Here is a 19730-nt window from a genome sequence, read left to right as displayed (position 1 = left end):
CCCATCCTCCAACTTCTCTGGCCATCACTTATCCTATTTGCCCTCTCTCAGCCCATCCTATCCTCAATCCACCAGCTCATTCCCATTTACCTCTATAAGTCTGATACCCACTCATACCTTAAGTCCAGCGTCCATTTCTCTCTCAAACTCTACCATCACTTCATCTTCTTCGCCGCCTTCCCTTTCTCCAGAATCTCCCTCAAACCATAGCCCATCATCTTCTTCCTCTCCTCCCTTTTCTTTGCCTGTATCACACCATCTGATGGTCATCCATGCCAAAAATAGCATCCATCGCCCCCTAGTCCACCATGATGGTATTGTTTCTTGGCCCTCTATCAAACCTTCCCTTTCTCTCACACTCTCCTCAAATACAGTTCCTGAAGAACCTTCTTCCTACACAGAAGCCTCCAAGTTTCCCAAGTGGTGTGCCGCCTTGGCCACCGAGTTTCAAGCCTTCTTACAAAATCAAACATAGGACTTGTTTCTCGTTTCATCCACCTTCAATATTCTTGGTTCGAAATGGGTCCTTAAGTCGAAACGATGGGTCGATGGCACCCTTGAGGGCTGCAAGGCTCACCTTGTGGCCTAGGAATTTCATCAACAACCTGGCCTCGACTATACCAAGACCTTTAGTCCGGTTGTAAAGCCTGTTACCATTCGTTTGCTTCATTCTCTTGATGTTTCATGTAGATGGCCTTTGCATCAATTGGATGTTCAGAATGCATTTCTGCACGGAGATCTCGAGGAAAATGTCTACATGCAGCAACCTCCCGGGTTTGTTAATCCGGATTTCCCTCATCACGTTTGTAAGTTGAAAAAAATCAATCTATGGATTGAAGCAAACCCTTAGGGCTTGGTTGTCAAAACTCACTGATCGATTATTATCTCTCAGTTTCCATGGCTCTCACTCTGATACATCATTGTCTATTCTTCAGAATAATTCTGCTTTCATTTATGTCTTAATCTATGTAGATGATATTATTATTACTGGTTGTAGCTCTCTGTTTATAACTGATTTTATTTATGCAGTAAGCTCATTTTTTTCCCAGTTAAGGACCTTGGGCCCTTACAATACTTCTTGGGTATTGAGGTCTCTAGAAATCCTTCAGGTCTTTACTTGTCTCAGTCCAAATACATTGCTGATCTACTTTTTTGAATCAACATGCATCAATCAAAACCCGTCTCAATTCCCTTATTTGCCTCCATTAAACTCACTGCACTTGATGGAACCTCCTTCGAGGATCCTCGACTTTACCGTAGTATCGTTGGTAGTCTTTAGTACTTAGCGGTTACTTGGCCAAATATTTCGTTTGCAGTAAACAACTTGTGTCAGTTTATGCATTATCCAAGGCTGCCTCATTGGCAAGCTGTCAAAAGAATCATTCGATACCTCAATCTCACTAAAAAATTCAGTCTTTACTTCTCTTCATCTTCATCCATTAAGTTGCTTGCCATCTCTAATGCTGACTGGGCAGGTTGCCCTGATGATCGTAAGTCTACAGGTGAGTTTTGCATTTATTTTGGCTCTCATCTCATTTCTTGGGGCTCTAAGAAATAGCCTACCTTAGCTCGGTCTTCTACTGAAGCCGAGTACAAGACCGTGGCAAATACAACATGTGAAATTCTTTGGTTACAATCTCTTATTAAAGAGTTTGTGATTTTTCTCATTGAACCACCAACTTTATGGTGTGATAATTTAGGTGCTACTTATCTTTCAATTAATCACATGTTACTTTTTCGCACTAAACATGTTGATCTTGACTATGATCATTTTGTTCGAGATTGTGTGTCAGTTAAAACTCTTCAAGTTTCATTTGTTTCTAGTAAGGATCAACTAGCTGAAATTTTTACCAAGCCTTTGTCCTCAGCTCAGTTTTCACAATTATGATCAAGCCTCACCATTTATCCAGTGTTGCTTGACTCTCGGGGGGATGTTAAGGTAGTCACCACTGTTACCTTAGACCAAGACCAGCACTTTGGACGTGCAACCTCCAGTGCACCATCAATAGAAGAATCTTCCACCAGTAGCCAGAAGGTTCTAGAATAGAAATTTCTAACATACTGAAATACTGAGGTGTACCAATCATGTGTGTTGGTTTGTTATACATTTTTTCTATAAATCTGTAATGATTTCTTTTGCATTGAATTGAGGAAAGAACAACAGATATGAAATATCGAATGAGAGGAGTTTTCTTTCTGACCTTTTGTCAAACATTCTATATGCATCACTCTGTTCCTTAGTTTATCAAGGGCCATCAATGGAACCTATATATTCACTGAATGCCACAATTAATTAAAGAGCCTTTAATTAATTATAATGCACTCCTACGTACGTAGTATCGCTCTTCCAATGAAAATTGAGAATATTATAATATTTGGATTCTGAATCTAACTTGTCTTGCGCCAGTTAATGCAAATGCCATACTGGCGGCCCAAATTGAAATCAGTGGTTACGATCGTAGCGCTAACAAATTAACCTCAAGGGGACAGTTTATACTTTATATATGTGATCAGCTGGGCTTCTTATATCAATGTCTTTCGAATGCGATTCATTTACACCAATTTTAATTAGGACAATCAAAGAAGCTGTCAATTCGGAAACAAACAATACTCATAATAGACAAGCTCCCCGTAAGTCCATCGTAAATAGGTGGGTCCTTCTAAAATATAATAGTTTTGTATACTTCTTTAAGGTGGGTCATGGGTGTGTCTACTTTTTCACAAAGACTTGTGCGGATCGATTTGAAACTTTACAAATCATATCTCACTTCTCATACGTAAGAAACTTTTTTCTGGTTTTATGTTTGGTACGTAAGAGCACTATTTACTAACATATATATATATATATATTTCATATTTCCTGAATGTCCCAAGAAAATATATGAACTTTACTTCATGTGTACTTTAAGAAAAGCAGCTTACAAAATGATACTTGGAAATTACATACAGCTAATTGTATGTACGGAGCTTATATGGCTACAAATATACGCCAGAAATTAGCTATATATCATGACCATGAAGGCTATTTGGCGGCTGGAAGTACATAGCCGTATAGCCGTCCCCACCGAATTAATGAAAAGCTTTATGATCTCTGTTAAGTCTGATCCAGGATGCATGATCACGTAGATCATGAGACCCACAACATTATCTCTCCCGCAGCTTGCTTGTATATTTCCTCCACAGGAAATGCCACCGGCTCTTGGAACTGATGATTGGAAGCTCCGCTTACCTGCTCAATACACAAAGCACCATCCACCTGACATTACTTAGCTTGATGTCAGAAATCTCTTGAAACATGCGAGTAAATTAAAGCAGCAGTTAAGTGAAAATGAAAGGTCAAGTACTAGAATATTATAACATATGCATGACTTACACGTGCATGAATATTGTACATGCTCCGATTAGAATCGGAGTTAATATGAGCAGATACCACCTCTATTCTATGCTTCTCCAACACATAGCAGATGGTGGTCAAGAGGCCAGGCTTCGTAGACGAGCACACACTAATCTGTGCTTCCTCACCGCATATATTCAAGACGACATTTGAAGAAGTCCAGGTTTCAAAGTTTACGGGATACCGCAAGCTGGCTGAAAGTGGATTTGAAGAAGAATTATTTGCTGTAACGGCGCCCAGGTTGTTTGAAGATCCTTGATCGGCTAAGAATGCTTCCCTCGAGTCGTTTGATAGTCTTTGCGAGATCATTATGGGTGACTCAAAGCCGAAAGTCGACGCTGCGCCGCCTTGAAGTCTTTCTAGCTTCTGCTGTTGTAGCTTCTGGAGAGTGTGGTGTAGGGTTTTGATGTAGCTTACCGCTTCATCCACGATGGTGGACTTGTCCGCCTAATTAATAAGGTCAAATGAAATATATTATGTGATAACTTTTTGTTTGAGAAATTGGTAATAAATTGCTAGCAATTGTGTTCGAGAAAGTATAGAAATGTTATCTTGATGAAATTAAATGAAATTAGAACAGTACTGATAATTAATCAAGTTATAAGTAATTAATTAGCTAAAACATGTTCATGCGACAGAAGTTTCTTTAAGGTTGTTTGTCCCCTGCACATATATATAGGGTACTAATTAATGAAAGAATATTTTAGTTGGGATTGCAGATTTATATTGCAGACCGTAACAGCTCAGCTAAAATATATTGATTTCTATTTAAAACCTGAAATAAAACTTAACAGAAAGCCAGTCAAACGTTAAAGCCGTCGTTGAAATACATGTCCACATGATTGATTAAGTAAAAGGAAAAGGAACTACATGTACGCACATGCCATATTATTCCTTTTTAGTTAAGAAATGCACTGAATTTATAGCATGCAAGGGTAAGTACTTCAAGATAAAATGACCTCAATCGAGCTCATGCATGCCTATATATAGAACCTTTAATTTCTAGCTGTAATCTTAGGATCAATTGAGTAGAAGCTTTACAAATAACAAGAGGGATACCAGCTTTGGATCGACGATAAGCATGCAGCTTAAATATTTCAGACTGGCCTATAGCAAATGTTACATCAAGGTTGAATTCTTGGTTTTGATGGATATCTAGTACTGCCTTTTAAGAATTATCCTCGTATAGTAGTAAACTGAGGAAAAGACAAAATAGAGATTGACAGAGACCGACCTTTTCTTTTTCATCTCTAACTCCCATGAAGCAAAAGAAACCAAAAAGTTAAGAACTTGATATGTATAAATATCGAAAGGGAAATTTAATCAAAAAGACATTCTCTTTTTAAAATGATATAAAACTAATTAATAGCTAGCTAGCGAGGGACCCATCAATCAGAAACCAATATCTATGAACCTTCACCCTCGAAGAAGCTACAATACTTTTACCTTGGGAGGAAGTTGGGGAAGCAAAGCATGCAGATTAGCGAACATGTTCCTCATCTTCTTCCTTCTCTCTCTCTCCGTCCATATATGTATATCATGATCAGATTCACCGCCTCCTTTTCCTTCTCCCTTCCCTTGATCACCTCCAGTACTCCCATTCCCATTTTTGCTCACACTGCCTCGGCCCCGCTTCTTCTTACCGGTGGCAGAGCCACCTCTTTTGCTCCTATCTCTATCTGGCTACTAGAGCTCGACCCTGGCAACTTTTTGCCCAATTTCCCTTCACTGCCAGCTGACTTGTCCGAATTCGAGAAGGCCCACGACTGGTTTTCCCATAAGAAATTTTCATGGCCTAATCCTTCTCCTCCTCCTGACATGGCTAGCTACAGAGAGAGAGAGAGAGAGAGAGAGAGAGTGAACGACTGAGAAAGAGCGCAAGAGATAGAGATGGAGTCGAGGAGGGAGAATGGGGCCGAGGAGGCGTTTAAAAAAGATGGCAAAGGCTTGGGTGTGTGTGAGAGAGGGATGATTCGGCCGGCACGAAAGCACCCAAAATACAATCATAAGCCGATGCCGTTACTGGGCTTAGATAGAAACAAAAACGTATAGCCTAAAGCATTCGAGGGTCCCACAAAGCAAAGCATCGCGATGGCCCCACTTGGCCAAACCATATATAAACTTTCAGTACTGCGATTATATATATATATGTATAAAATATCATACGTGCATTGCCTCAACTGGAAACAAGCATGCCGAGTCTTCTGGCTAGGGTTTAAGGTTAAATGAGTTCTTCCTTCCAGATAGATAAATTATTCGTCCTAAAACTTGACGTTCAATCATTATTCTCACCTAGATATATGTATATATATATATAGAAAAATGATAGTTACAATCGTGAGTACGTAATTGCCGTACAATCACTTTAAAAAAAAAGAATAAATATAAAACCTATATGAAGAAATTATAATTTTTTAACAGTGAATCTTATTCTTTTTCAAAGCGACTGTACGACACTTATATGGTTCACGACTATATGTAACATTACTCATATATATATATATAAGGTAGAATATTGCATGGATCAAATATTCATCATAATCAACATATATGTGTGTGTAATACATAATTGGCTCGATCGGTAGTGAAATTAATAAACAAAGTCTTATTTGATGTTCTTACCTAGTTTTGGATTCTTAAGATTAATATGAAATTGAGCTTAAAATTAATTAATCTCGTCTGGATCCTACACACACTGACACACATATATATATTGTAAATTTTTTCGATTTTCCTTTGTCAGCAGGAAACGCGTAGTAGTTTTCTTAATTAAGTAGATGATCTACCCCATGCATGCATGCAACCCGTTAGAATTCATGGTTTTCATGATCACCTTAAAGCAAAAAGACAATATTGTCTTTAATCATTAGATATTCCGAGTAACACGCGAGCTATTTTATTTATTTTTTCATCAGGAGAAAGATGCGAGCGTTTCGTCATATGTGATGATTAGATGTAAGGATATTATATGTTTATTACCACATATTTTTGGGTTGGCAACAATTAACACGTAATAAAAAAAAAATTTATAAATACAATTAGTATACATTAATTCTTAACCAACTATTTAATAAAATATTAATTTTTAAATTTTATTTGAATTTTATTTTATTTTATTTTAAAAGTTTGAATTAAAAAAAAAGTAATAATAATTTTATTGAAAAGTTAAGTAACTGTTGTACTGTAACAGTTGTATTTGCATCATTTTATTATTTCCTATATATAAAGAATTAAGAGGCTTTGAGGGCAACCTCATAATACATGTAAGCATGCTTTTTCAGAAAGGTATGAGAATATATGCAAATTGTATCAATTTTAATTACTATTAATGATCAACTCTTTGTCTCTTAATGGAATTTCAATCCTATTTCTGAAGGCTAGAGAATTTTAGAACATATAATATGTAATATGATATGCTGTAAGTGGATTAATATGGGTTCTCCTTGGCGACTTGCACCGAACATGTCTATTTTGTAAAAGATGAGGAGACTGTCGGAATATAACATCCGAATACATACATATATATATATATATATGACCAGTTAAGCCGTCAGATCAGGGGTTGGTTTGTGTTACTCACGCAACATCCAAGCCGATTAGTTTTTGTAGCTTATTCTTGATGAATCATATCCATGCAACACCACCAAATCAAGCTGTAGCCGTTACTTATCAATCAGCAGAAATTTTGCCTCTGGCATGCACTCAAAGTCTGAAACGGACTATCAATCACTCTCTCTCTGCCTTGGTTTCCCTTTGAAGTCTATCCCGTTTTGAACATGGCCATCTAAAATTCAATATGTGGGATTTTTTCTTTTCTTTTTTTTTCAGGGGCCTGGATTATTCAATTCCGGGGTGAAGAACTATGTGGAAGAAGAAATTAATTCTAACTGTAGATATTTATTAAATTATTAAAGAAATCAAATTCAAATGGCCACGTGAATGATGAGAAGATATCTTAAGCCAGGAAGGGAATACACACACACACACACACACATATATATATATATATATATATATAACTCTTTAAATCTATGGGACTATGAACAAGATGCAGCGTATCTTATACCAAAACCGAATAAGTTCTAAAGAAATTATACGATAAAATTATCTTCGAAATTTAATTCCAAAAAGGAGATCATCACACCATATAATGACTTTTAGTGTGATAAATATACTTTTAATGTGTGTGTGTGTGTATGTGTGTAATTCGCATGAAGATGAACGTATTCGTTGCTAAGGTATAGACAAATCCTTTATGACTTAATTAAGTAGCATTTTTTTTTCCCTTTTACAGATAACTACACCTTTTCTTCTTCGTGAACCCATGCAGTTCGTGAACAAGATAACTGCGTTCAGAAAGAAAGGTATGTTCAAGTTATTATCAACCCAATTATGAGTTTGTTGATTCATCTGCAAGGACATAATCATTTCACGATTAGACAATGTCATCATCCCTCTCATGTCAACAGGGCTGTCGTTTTACAAATGGGGCATAAATTCTTCTGCATTAGCCACTGTTTGATGCAATCGGTGTGGAAATCATGCCCACAATCTAGTGTCCCAAGACCATCCCCATCGGCATATTGCTCCTGCCACAAAGGTTCAAGCAGTGTAAACAAAGTTATATACGGCAATCCAAGACGGCAGTCTACTTGAGAGATGATAAGGAAAACAGAAGGTAGAAACTAGAAATATAGCAGTTTAATAAAAAAAAAAAAAAAATACATGCACAGAGTAGAGATGGAGATAGCTCGTACCTGACAGATACAGCACGGTTCCAAGTCTGGAGGATTTGGTGCAACAGTTAAATGTTTTCGCTGTTTCATTAACTTGAAAATGCTATCCTCACTCAGTCCAGTGTTCACATCTCCAATGCGTTCTTCCAATGCCAGCAGTTCCTAATATCCAAACCGTTTGTATCAAGAGAACAATTTCTACTAGAATTGCTGATGGAAAATAATTTTTCTTTTCATACCTCATAAGACATGTTATCAACATCAAGCCGCATATCCCTGTGCATGTCGTGCACATCAGCCATGCCATGATATATGAACGGGTCAAAAAACATATAGTCCTGGCATATCACCAATATGAAGTTTAAATGTTAGCCAAAGCCATAGCATGTGTCAAATGGCAAGTACGTAGTAAACATTTTTCTGGATCAACAGAGCATCTTAGTAAGTCCTAACAAGGTGGGTGCCTAAAGAGCTATCATGTCAAGGTCTTGCTCAAAAGTGCAAGGATCTGCTGGCAGCTTGAGTATGCTGAATCATAAGGAAAAAAAATTTTAAATGTAAATGAAAGGTACACAGAGCATGTGGTCCAATATGCTTCTTCTCAAGTTCATAGAGTTGATCAAACATAAGGATAAGAAGGAGAATTTAAGTGTTAAGGTGATGGGAGGCAGGGAGTTCACAAAACTAAATGTATGAGAGCATCTTGCGTATATGTCATCCATAAGAAAGTACTCTACATGTGCTACACATGATACCCAAACAGTGGACCATATACCATAGCCATAAAAGGTAGTTCACGGTTCACCTAGTCAAGCCACCAGCTTTACAACAAAAGCATATCAAAGTAAGAATACAAAGAGATAATCATCCATTCCGGTATAATCGCACGCTGATCATCCATGCACCAACACCATACTTGTAATTCTTTTTTTGTCTACCATTAGTTGCACCGCATAACTGGTGAAGGAGAATTATTCATTTTTTTTTTTTCTGATAAGATAAATTGTATCAAAGACAACAGGTGTTACCCCAGTGTGGACCACCAGCTATTGGTAAATAGTGTTTAGAAAGAACATCTTCAAATACACCACAGACTTCTCACTCCCTTGTAAAATACTTGTTTAAGACCCCAAAGCTAAAAGTTGAACATGTATTTTATAAATTTCAATTAGTTACCTGAACAAGCAAGCCAATAGCTCAAATGTTTGATTATACAGACAAAGACTGAATAAATTCAATACTCACGATTTCAACCAAGCTTTGATGAACCATGCAGCAAGCTTTTCTTTAAAAATGTGTGTTGGCAAATAAAAAATTACAAGATAATCCAGCCCAATTTCTTAAGACATTGGGCCAGTTTCAGGGGTGTTTGGACTATGGATACAAGAAGATGGCTCCAGGTGCTCCTCACCCAACATCCAAAGGGCACAACCAAAGTGATGGGTAATCCAAGGGTAGGTCTGCTTTGTCCTAGATTAACTATAGTTAAATGGAGTCTGTCTTGCTTTGATATGCTTAAATTATCGATTGAGAAAACTTGCACTAAATTGAGATGTATAATATCCTACATCTGTGTGGACCAATGTTCACTTTTTTACTAATTTAAAACTATAAAACTAAACTAAAAAGCTTTAAACCCATCTACAGTGGTTCAACCCAAGGCCATAAGTTGCAGATAAAAGCTAGTTACAAAGATGGCAATTCTTAGTTTACTTTTCTAGGCCAACATAATATCAAGATGATTTAAATTTCCTGTAGAACGTCCAAACATTATCTTGTGATATATTGAAACAAGGGAAAAAACTCTTAGGGAGTTCAAACATATGCAACTGTACCATTACTACCAGGCACATTACCAATGCAAAGATCCACACACACACGGAGAGTACCAGAGAGATTAACAGCTAGAATAAGAGAATATTATACATCTAAAAAAAACTTTGTGCATTTCATGAGCACACCAGTAATAGTTGATACATGAATACAAAACATGGTCAAAGATTGATCACAAGAACATAGCCTCTAAGCACTTGTAAAAAAAGCATAGCCTCTAAGCAATATAGACACCAAAAAAGTTAACATGGAGAGGGGAGAGAAATTTTTTTTTTTTTATAAGTAGAGGGGAGAGAAATATTAGAATGCAAACCTCAGATATTAGTCGTCGTCTCCCTTCAATGTCAACAGCCAAAGCTCGCAAAGAATGGGGCATACCAAGAATATCATCAGTTTGTCTTTCCATAAGAAATGCAGACCTCGGATATTGTTGGTGATGGCCCTGGCCATTAGATCCAGATGACCTTGCTGCATCTTGTGAAGAAGAAGAAGGGCCTGAAGGTAATGAGGTAAAATGACCACTACGACCTCCAGATTCTGAGTCAATGGTGGGAAACAAAGACCATGGGGATTCGGATGGTCTTAGCTGATTTTGTGCCGGGGGATTGTGGTGAGGAATCCAGGTAGAATTAGGCCACATATGGATGCTTGAACTGGGCCCAGCTCTAGTAGTGGAAGTAACTCCGCCAGAATTGCCGATATTTCTAGAAGCCAAACTCCAACTTGTTGGATCATTTACAGAATTTCTCACATCAGTTGCAGGTACAAACATGGGGTGCACTGTAGCGTTTCTTGTGATGCTTCTTAAGTTTGGTTCTTCTCTTAATGAAGGCCTCTTTCTCTAGAGTTGAGAGAATTTGAAACGCCACTCACTCTTGAAGTGGAAGCCCCATTCCAATGGAAAGGAGGTGTGTTTCCTGACAAACCAGGATCATGCATAGCATGAGACTGGCTTTGGGGACCACCCGAACTTGCTGATGTTACTGCTGCGGGTCTCAGGTCCAGAGAATCACCAAATGGAGCAGATCTAGGTGATTCATGAGAGGAGAAAATATGAGAATGCCTATTACTCCCTGTTGAAGATAAATTCAGTGGTAAAGCTTCCTGCTGATTTCCAGGACTTGGTCTCCTACCAAAATTTCTGAAGGGGATTTCTGCATTACCTATAATATTTGAAGAAGGAAAGGCATCAGAAGCCCCTCCTCTTATACCAATCCCAATGCTTAGGTTCTGCTGTTCTGGAGGACTAACATCAGAAGAATCCTGGGAGAGTATAAATAGACTGTTAGAAGAACTATAACCGGCAGAGCCACCACGCCATCCAGCATTTTCAGCCTGTGGAAAGGAGTTAGAACTTCCACCAGGATAAGACTGCCCAGAAGTACCTTCAAGGGCCTTTCGCTTGCAGGATAAACCCCAAGTCCCCAAAGAAGAGCCTGAGCCACCAGTACTGTCCTCCGCCATGTAGCTGGAGCTTCCAGATGAAGTCTCAACATAATTAGATGAACCACAAGCAGAAGATGTCTGCTCTATTTCTACTCCACTTGACTTGTTACGATGAGGGCCTAGACTAGATTCCATGCCCCCACCACTATTCCCATTATTACCTGCATATCCTTCATTTAGATTCACATTCTGAGGGACATTATTAGGGCTGGAGCCTTCCATGAACAAAGGCCCACTTCTAATCCGACTGCCACCGAGGCCAATATTAACTCTCCCAGGAAAAAGGATATTATTTACTTCAAGTCGCCCTTCCTCCAACCTTGGGCCGGCCCCAGAATGTACATTTAGTGAAGAAGACCACCCGTGTTCAATTTTAAGCCCATCATCATTCACTTGATTTTGTTGATTCAGTCTAGAGCTGGGTTCACCTGTATTCCAGCCACTAAAGCTCAGAACATCATGAGTACTTGCGTTCACAAATGTTGTCTCACCAGAAGATACCCTATAATTTGACAACGCCCATTCTACAGGATCTAGCGTGTTATTCAGAGAAGTCTGATGACTCATACCGGTGCTCTATGAAACAAAACCCTGACTAATATCAACTTCAGTGTAGTAAAAGGTAATCCCTGTCCTTGCATCAGGATGAATTTATTCCACCAGTAAAGTTTCTAGGATGCTAAACAAAATTCCAGTTTCCAATGCAAATGCTGGTCTATGTCAAACACTTCTTGGGCACATATGGAAGGAATCCTACCAGTAGCAAAAACATACAAACCAAACCCAAGTTTGTGTCTAAAAACTAGGGACCAAAGAAGGTCAATATAGATGTATATATTTGGAATTTTGGGTATCAAATAATGAAAGAAAGTAGCTGAACCAGATAGGGAAATAGCACGACAGGGAATGTAAAAAAGGCAACCAAAAGATGCAGCAACATAAGGTGAAGCTGCCATCGCAAAGACTCAACCATGGATTTTTTAGTTACAGGGAAAAACAACTCACGCACCCATACAACATTGAACCTGAGACAACTCCACCATTATAGTTACCCAAGCCTAAAACACATTCCAAAGCCACAGAGAGACGGGCAGAAAGAGAGATGGATAGAGAGATCTTTAAATGTCAGAAAAAACGAATTGCTAGGACATATTACACTTTGAAATAGTTATTCTATTCCTAAATGGGGAGAAATAACAGGGGCATTGTACAATAATGGTTCTAATAGTAGAGCCGCAGACAATTTGTATTTTTTTTTTTTTTTTATAAGTAACTAGAGCCCCAGACAATACGTGAACCATCTTAAAAATTCAAACTTTTCTACCCTAACATTTTAATTTTTTTTTTAAAGACAGAGCATGAAAGAGTAGTCATCTGCATGATCAAATCACAAATTTTATAACATGATACCAAAAAAAAAAAAAAACGCTTTGTAAAGATAGCCTGCACTTGCAGCACTCCTTCAACTAGCAAAGCTCCAAATAAGCCCACTTCAACATAGCATCATTTAAGGCAATGAAATTACCAGATTCAGCATAAATCTCAACAACAGCAAATTTTTTTTTTAATTTTTTGGTTGTTGTTGGGGGGTGGGGGTGGTGTGGGAGGTGGTTGCCTTAACATGAATTTACGAAAAAAAACGAAATTTTCAAATATAAATGGAATAAACAAAATTATATGGGTCAATCGGATCCCTTCAAACAAACGAATAAAACCCAAAAGTCAAAACATAATACAAGAAATTATAATGGTAACCGTAAGAAGAATTACATGGATGAGGAAAAAGAACCTGAGGCCCCGAGAGAGAAAAACGAGAGGATGCGCGCTCAAATTGGGGTTCCGGACAAAGAGATAAAGGTCGCAGTTTGAGCCAGATTTGGAAACGTTTGCGACTCGTTTCTAATCTCCCTCTCTCCTTCTCCCTGATTCTGAGTCTTCATCTTCGTTCAGTTGCTATATCTTGTTTCAGAGAGAGAATAGGCTCATAGAAGAAACTCGACAAAGGCACGGGAGCAATGGATGAGGGAGACGAGTAGAGGCACAGTGATCTGTGGTATGTGATCTGAAAGTGCGTATGGGGAGGTTGGATTGGGTTGGTCTCTTTTTTGGGTCTGGCTCTGATACTCCGACACATGCACTTGAGATCCAACAGGTCTTGCGTGGGCTAATGGGCTGATACTGTTGGTGTCTAATTTAGTTTTTTTTTTTTTTTTTTTTTTTTTCAGAACAGAACAAATTGTATTCGTAATGTAATCCAATAACAACGTCAATGCAATTACAAATTAGTATCTAGCAAGATTTTAGGTGGAATAAAATATGGACATTGACGTCTCTACTGAATAGTGTCATCCATAAAACGAACGTGTCTTGTGAGTAAGTGAGCTGCTTCATTTCCTTGCCTATCAACATAGACAATGTCTAATTTGGTTGACTCATGTTGTTGTGTCTAATTTAGTTGAAATTAAACTTATTAGATGAGAAACACCAGTCACTTATATCTACGCCATTTACGACAACCTAAACCCAAGACACTCCCCGCTTCAATTGATGTAATATGTCTATAGAAAAGAAAAAAAAAATAAAAGCCCTAACCTTAATGAATAAAAAGAGAATGAATTTTTATCTCTTCATTCGCCCACCGTCAACACAGCAACAAACTTACAATTTTAGATTTTAGATATTGAAACTCTTTACATCAGTCAAATCACACCTTACGTGACATGAGCAAACCACTCGTTTCAAACCTTTCGAATTCGAAATACTACCAAACTATAAGAGAGAGTTAATGAGAAAGAGATCAAGTTGATGAGAGATTCGAAGGGTGAGAGAGAGATGTGATGAGTAAAAGAGCTTGATGAGAGAGAGTCGTAGACGAGAGAGAGAGAGTGGATGAGAGAGAGAATTGGTCTGCATTTAAAGAAAGAAAAAAATAACAATAATATCAATTAAGATGTGTTACGGATCAATCGTGAATAGTGACTGATATGTAGGAGAACTCAAATAAAAAAAATAAAAAAAAAAAAAAAAAAGTTGACCAATCAAACCTCCCAAAACAGTCGCACGTTATACGTGTCGGTGTCCCCGACTCCGGAATAAGGATTTTTATTGCAGCTAAAAAAGACAAGAAGAAGAATAAGGGACCGCACGATCTGCCTCTACACCCAGATGAGATGTGCCGTTTGTTTCACGTCCATTTGCCCGCACTCAACCGGCAACCCTTCACACGACAACACCAAACCTCGATTCCCGAGAAAATCAAATCTCCCCCCTCCCCCCAACCAAATTTTCCTAAAAATGGAGTCCCGGAAATTGGCAGCTTTACTCTCCTCCTTGATCTCCGAACTCCTGCTGCTCCTTCTACTCCTCTTCCCTTGCTCCACTCCCCTCTCCCTTACGTCCGATGACAATTCCAATTCCCATCGTAATTTCTATTCCAATTCCAATGCAAATTTTTCACCTCTCATCCACCACTTCCTCTTCTCCCAAGAAATCTCCGCTTCTCTCACCCTCCTATCTACTTCCCGAAAACGCAAGCGAATCCATTTACCTGAAAGGGACTCTAGACCTACAGATGACAAAGAAAACCTAGGACTCGGTGAAGTCCGGGTTGAATTCGGGCCGAGTCGTAGCCCCGACTCGTTCAAGAATTGCTTCAGAATGACCTCCTCAACCTTCGAATGGCTCTCCGGCTTGCTCGAACCTTTACTGGAGTGCCGTGATCCCTCCGATTCACCCTTAAACCTCTCTGCAGAGCTTCGGCTCGGTCTTGGCCTGTTTCGCATAGCCACCGGCTCCGATTACCGCCAGCTTTCCAAGCAGTTCGGTGTCTCGGAGTCCGTAGCAAAATTCTGCACCAAGCAATTGTGCCGAGTCTTATGCACTGATTTTCGATTCTGGGTCACTTTCCCTGCCCCAAACGAGCTCGAATCCGTGGCCACAGCGTTCCAAAGCCTTACCGGATTGCCAAATTGCTGTGGAGTACTTGATTGCGCAAGGTTCAAGATTGTTCCAAAGAACCATGTGCCCAAGTCACCAAACGATGAAGTTCAAGAAGACAGAATTGCTGCTCAAATAGTGGTAGATTCCTCATCGAAAATTTTGAGCATTGTAGCCGGATTTCGAGGCAATAAGGGCGATTATGAGGTTCTAAAGTCATCAACTTTGTACAAGGATATTGAGGACGAAATGTTACTAAATTCACTTTCAGTGACTATAAATGAGGTGGCTGTGAATCAGTATTTGGTTGGAAGTGGTGGGTACCCTTTGCTTCCTTGGTTAATGGTACCATATGTGGACGCTTTGCCGGGTACTTGCGAAGAGAATTTCAATAAGGCGCATGGTTTGATGCGTGTTCCGGCACTTAAAACCATTGCTAGTTTGAAGAATTGGGGCGTTTTGAGCCGGCCTATAGAGGAGGAGTTTAAGAATGCCGTTGCTTATATTGGTGCTTGTTCGATGCTTCATAATGCGTTGCTAATGAGAGAGGACTATACGGCATTGTGGGATGGGTCGGGGGATTGTGATCAGAGCACTCGCTGCTATAAAGATGGGTTGGAGGAGAATTTGATTGACAGCAAGGCCTATGTTATCAGAACTGCATTGGCTAGGAGAGCAAAAGACTCAAGTGATTAAGCTTGTTCTCTGTTGGTCTCCGTGGTTTGGTGCTATTTAAAAACCAATCATGAGTCAGCTTCTTGTGAATTTTGGAAGGACGTGGGGTCACCTATTCTGATCAACATTTTTGAGATAGGTAATTAAGATTTTTTAGAAAACAAGATTATAGAACTTTTCTTGCCTGTAGCTCCAATTGTTCCATTTGCTCCCCAATTGATTTTTTAAGATGCATACACTTCAGAATCTCTAGCAATGCAGAGGAATTCTTCTCTCTCTCTCTCTCTCTCTCTCTCATTACTGTAAAATTAACTTGTACTGGACATGGGTAGGTAATTCTCAACTTTTTGGGTGGCAAAAAGGCTTGTCTATCTAATTTTCTAGTTCTGATATGGGTGTAACAAAATCTCTCTCAGCTTTTCAGTGACAAGAGAGCATGTGGATATTAAAATGCTGTTAAGAAATGAAAACTTCAATATGCATGCTTTACTATCTCCATAATGACAGAATGTATTTGGTTCCTAGGATCTCACTAGATTGGTACGTCTTGTTAACTTTATGTACTCTTTTGATTGATTAGGTCTCAACTAAGAACATTTCGTGTTCTTCTTGCTTATGTTCCTTTGTGGGCAATTAAACCATGGGATATCTAAAATGTAAGATCATCGAGAACCATTATGTCCACTGACTTCGTTGACGCGCGAGAAGGATTGAAAATATTTTTACGATTAAAGCTTTATGAGAATGTTTTTGTAGTGTGGTGTAACCATTTTATTTTGTGTAATGGAATACAGTAAATTAGGTCATAATTTATCAGTCTTAGTCATAATTGCTGCAGAATTGAAAAGTGGCTGTAGATGACAATATTGTTTATATTGCTGCGAGTAGCTTTTGCTTGGTTTTGGTTGTTGTATTGAAGTTCTTTCTATATATATGTACACTAGCAACAATACGTGTCTTTGGATTCAAACTTTTAAGGAAAGATTACTTTAAACCAGATTTTCATAGACATGTGAATTTCTTTCAGTGACCTGCATACAAATAGATTTTCAACAGCGTCGTTAGATGCATGATTCGATTGTGACACCTCATATCTATGAAAATGGTGATGCATGAGAGTTCGATGAATGGGATTTCACATTGTCTAGGTAATAAGTTTTGTTTTTTTTACCTTTATAATGATTCTAATTTATAGTTAGTGTCAGCTGTGATTTTGGTTATTTATTTTATAATATAACCTCATATTTGATCTTTATGTTGAAGGAAAATGCTAATACGTTGCTTGAGTTTGCTTCCTCATTTTAACTGCTCATCTATTTTTTTATTTTTTATTTTACTTAATAATTAAGAATGCAACTTTTAGTGTATTGATATATTTTTTTTATTTTTTAAAAATATTTAAATATGTTAAAAAATACGAAAAGAAACAAAAAAATAAAAAGTCAAATTTCTGCTCAGCAGAACGCCCAACAGTCAGGCGGAAGCTGATTGAAAATCCTTTTTCATCACTCTATGTTTAAAGGAAAAATCTAATTGTAAGTAATTCTATGCACTAATACGCGCACTTATTCAATATGATTGGTTAAAAAGTAAATTTTATTAAAAATAGTGCTAATTTAAATTTAAAATATGAAGGTAACAATATTAATACGCAGATTGGTACGCAAACTTGCTTGTATATAGTAAAATTTATGTTGAAATTCTAAATCTTTATTTTTTCGAGAGGAGAACCGAAGGAAAAAAAAAACGTACATACCCTTTAAAAGAAAATAAAAAAAAAAGAGTAATGATACAAGTAGCAGGTGTACCCTTTATAAAAATAAAAGAAAGTAAATCCCATTAAAAAAAATGATTTTTAACATTTTTCATGGTATAATTACATTTTTACAAAGAGCCTGCAGAGAATTTGCAGACTTTTATTTTATTTTATTTTATTTTTTATATGCGAAAATTTGCATACTTGATACAACGGGAACTCTATATTGTGACCTAAGTTCAACTCCCCAACCATTGTCGAAATTCCAATTTATTCATACACATGCAGCTTGCTCTTCATTATCTGTTCTTATATTCTCTCTTTCTCGGGATGACTTTTATATTTTGCCTTTTTCTATTCCCACTGACCTTCAGCCTTTCACTATTTTCAATTAATTTGACTCCAATGAAAAAACCTTTTCTTTCCTCTGGATGAATGAACCATCCATAGGTGTCGTGGAGTAATGTTTTGTTTTAATTTCTGTCCAACACAGATATGGATAGCAGATACCATCAATATGTTGACTTGTCTTGTATGTATAGATATGAAAAACATTGCATGCATTAGACGTGCAGTAAACAAGACAAATAAATCACGAAATAATGGGAGTTTTCTTCCAACTCATCTGGCTATAAACTAGCTTCTCGCGTGCATCTTAAATATGTGAGAAACAATTTATGTTTTTTTTTTCAAATTAAACTTTTAAAAATGGGTAGTTCTAGTGTGCCACCCAGCTTTGACCACTGGGTGTGCACGTTAGTACAAATTTCACTTTTATTTTTTTCTTCTTTTTATCTTTACATTTTTTTTATATATTTAAACATTTTTTAAAAATATATTAATATACTAATAATGACTTCCTTAATTAGGAAATAAAAAAAAATTAAAACATGAGCGGTCAAAATGAGGAGGTAAAATGAGAAAGAATAATAGCATATGGGTGGGCAGTGGAGCCCCGCACTCTCCTATCTCGTCCATGTTCACCTATCATCTAGCCCCTAGCGGGGGCGAGGGGCGGGTAGAGCCCAACCCTGATTCGTTTGCGACTCCCCCTACCCGCACCTCTTTTTTTTTTAATATAAATATATAAATATTTATTATTTTTACTATATATAAATATAGTAATATATATTAAGTAGAACTTTTACTTAATACTTTATATAAGGTGACCGTTTTATGGATTACCTTGACAATACAAGTCTCACACTTCAACAATGTGTGACTCTTGTATTATACTACAACTTATATAAGATATGTACTAGCAAATTTAAAAACTACATAATTTTTAAATTATAATTATATCTACAAATTTAAATTTACAATTTGAGTATCCAAATGTGTTTTTTATCATTTTTAGACCTAAGAATAATTGTTAGACCTAATGAAATATAGTCTATTATTGAAGTGGGCGGGAGGTGAAGCGAATTGGGAATCCACCCCACCTCCTGGCATGCAGGGCGGGAGGCCGGGAAGGGACTACCCCGCGCCGTATGGTGCAGATAACACCCCTATAAGTAGCATTATTCTTAAAAAATATATATATCTCTTACATGTTCAGTTAAATTTATAGATTATTCAGTTTGTATTCGTAATTTATATCAATTCATCTCACTATTATTTATTATTATTTATTAATTTTAACTCATAAATTTTACTAATATTTACAATTAATTTTATTATTATTTATAATTCATCTTAATTCATCTTCGAATTCAAACCAAACCTCAATTGAAGCCGGAAACTTCCTCCCAAGACAACCCTTATGAAAAGTCACTGAAGCTGCAAAAAGGACAAAACGAACCTGGTCAATCTCTCGAGGCAAGTTTATGCCTTATGTCTTCCCCTCACGAGTCATAACCACTCCCCAACTCCCCCCCCCCCACACACACACACACATTTCTGTAGGTTTTAGCGGTGGCGGCTTGTTTTGTTTGCCTATTTGCTTTGACTTCAA

At 37.6% G+C, this 19730-nt stretch overlaps 3 protein-coding genes across 3 annotated transcripts; 1 reads left to right on the top strand and 2 right to left on the bottom strand.

Annotated features, from left to right (window-relative positions):
• Window positions 1–2874: 2874 nt before the first annotated feature.
• LOC121258063 (transcription factor bHLH95-like) lies at window positions 2875–5344 on the bottom strand. The gene is given in 4 exon segments (XM_041159413.1): window positions 2875–3229; window positions 3374–3841; window positions 4841–5050; window positions 5053–5344. Coding segments are annotated over 4 exon segments (942 nt in total). The 5' UTR covers window positions 5215–5344; the 3' UTR covers window positions 2875–3127.
• A 2291-nt stretch (window positions 5345–7635) lies between these two features.
• On the bottom strand, window positions 7636–13487 carry LOC121257550 (E3 ubiquitin-protein ligase MBR2-like). Its single transcript, XM_041158585.1, is given in 6 exon segments — window positions 7636–7983; window positions 8152–8292; window positions 8370–8468; window positions 10277–10794; window positions 10797–12004; window positions 13199–13487. Coding segments are annotated over 5 exon segments (2070 nt in total). The 5' UTR covers window positions 11977–12004; window positions 13199–13487; the 3' UTR covers window positions 7636–7851.
• A 1075-nt stretch (window positions 13488–14562) lies between these two features.
• On the top strand, window positions 14563–16553 carry LOC121258483 (protein ALP1-like). Its single transcript, XM_041160006.1, has one exon. The coding sequence runs from the start codon at window positions 14575–14577 to the stop codon at window positions 16039–16041; it is 1467 nt and encodes a 488-aa protein (XP_041015940.1). The 5' UTR covers window positions 14563–14574; the 3' UTR covers window positions 16042–16553.
• Window positions 16554–19730: the final 3177 nt, after the last annotated feature.

Source organism: Juglans microcarpa x Juglans regia, chromosome 3S, assembly GCF_004785595.1.
Source record: "Juglans microcarpa x Juglans regia isolate MS1-56 chromosome 3S, Jm3101_v1.0, whole genome shotgun sequence".
In the NCBI taxonomy this organism is placed as follows: domain Eukaryota; kingdom Viridiplantae; phylum Streptophyta; class Magnoliopsida; order Fagales; family Juglandaceae; genus Juglans; species Juglans microcarpa x Juglans regia.
The sequence above is the reverse complement of the archived record's forward strand: the minus strand, read 5'-3'. Positions and strand labels throughout refer to the sequence as shown.

What these genes read in the sequence shown, in the direction of transcription:
- LOC121258483 (XM_041160006.1), top strand. Translation starts at nt 14,575, where the DNA reads ATGAGATGTGCCGTTTGTTTCACGTCCATTTGCCCGCACTCAACCGGC.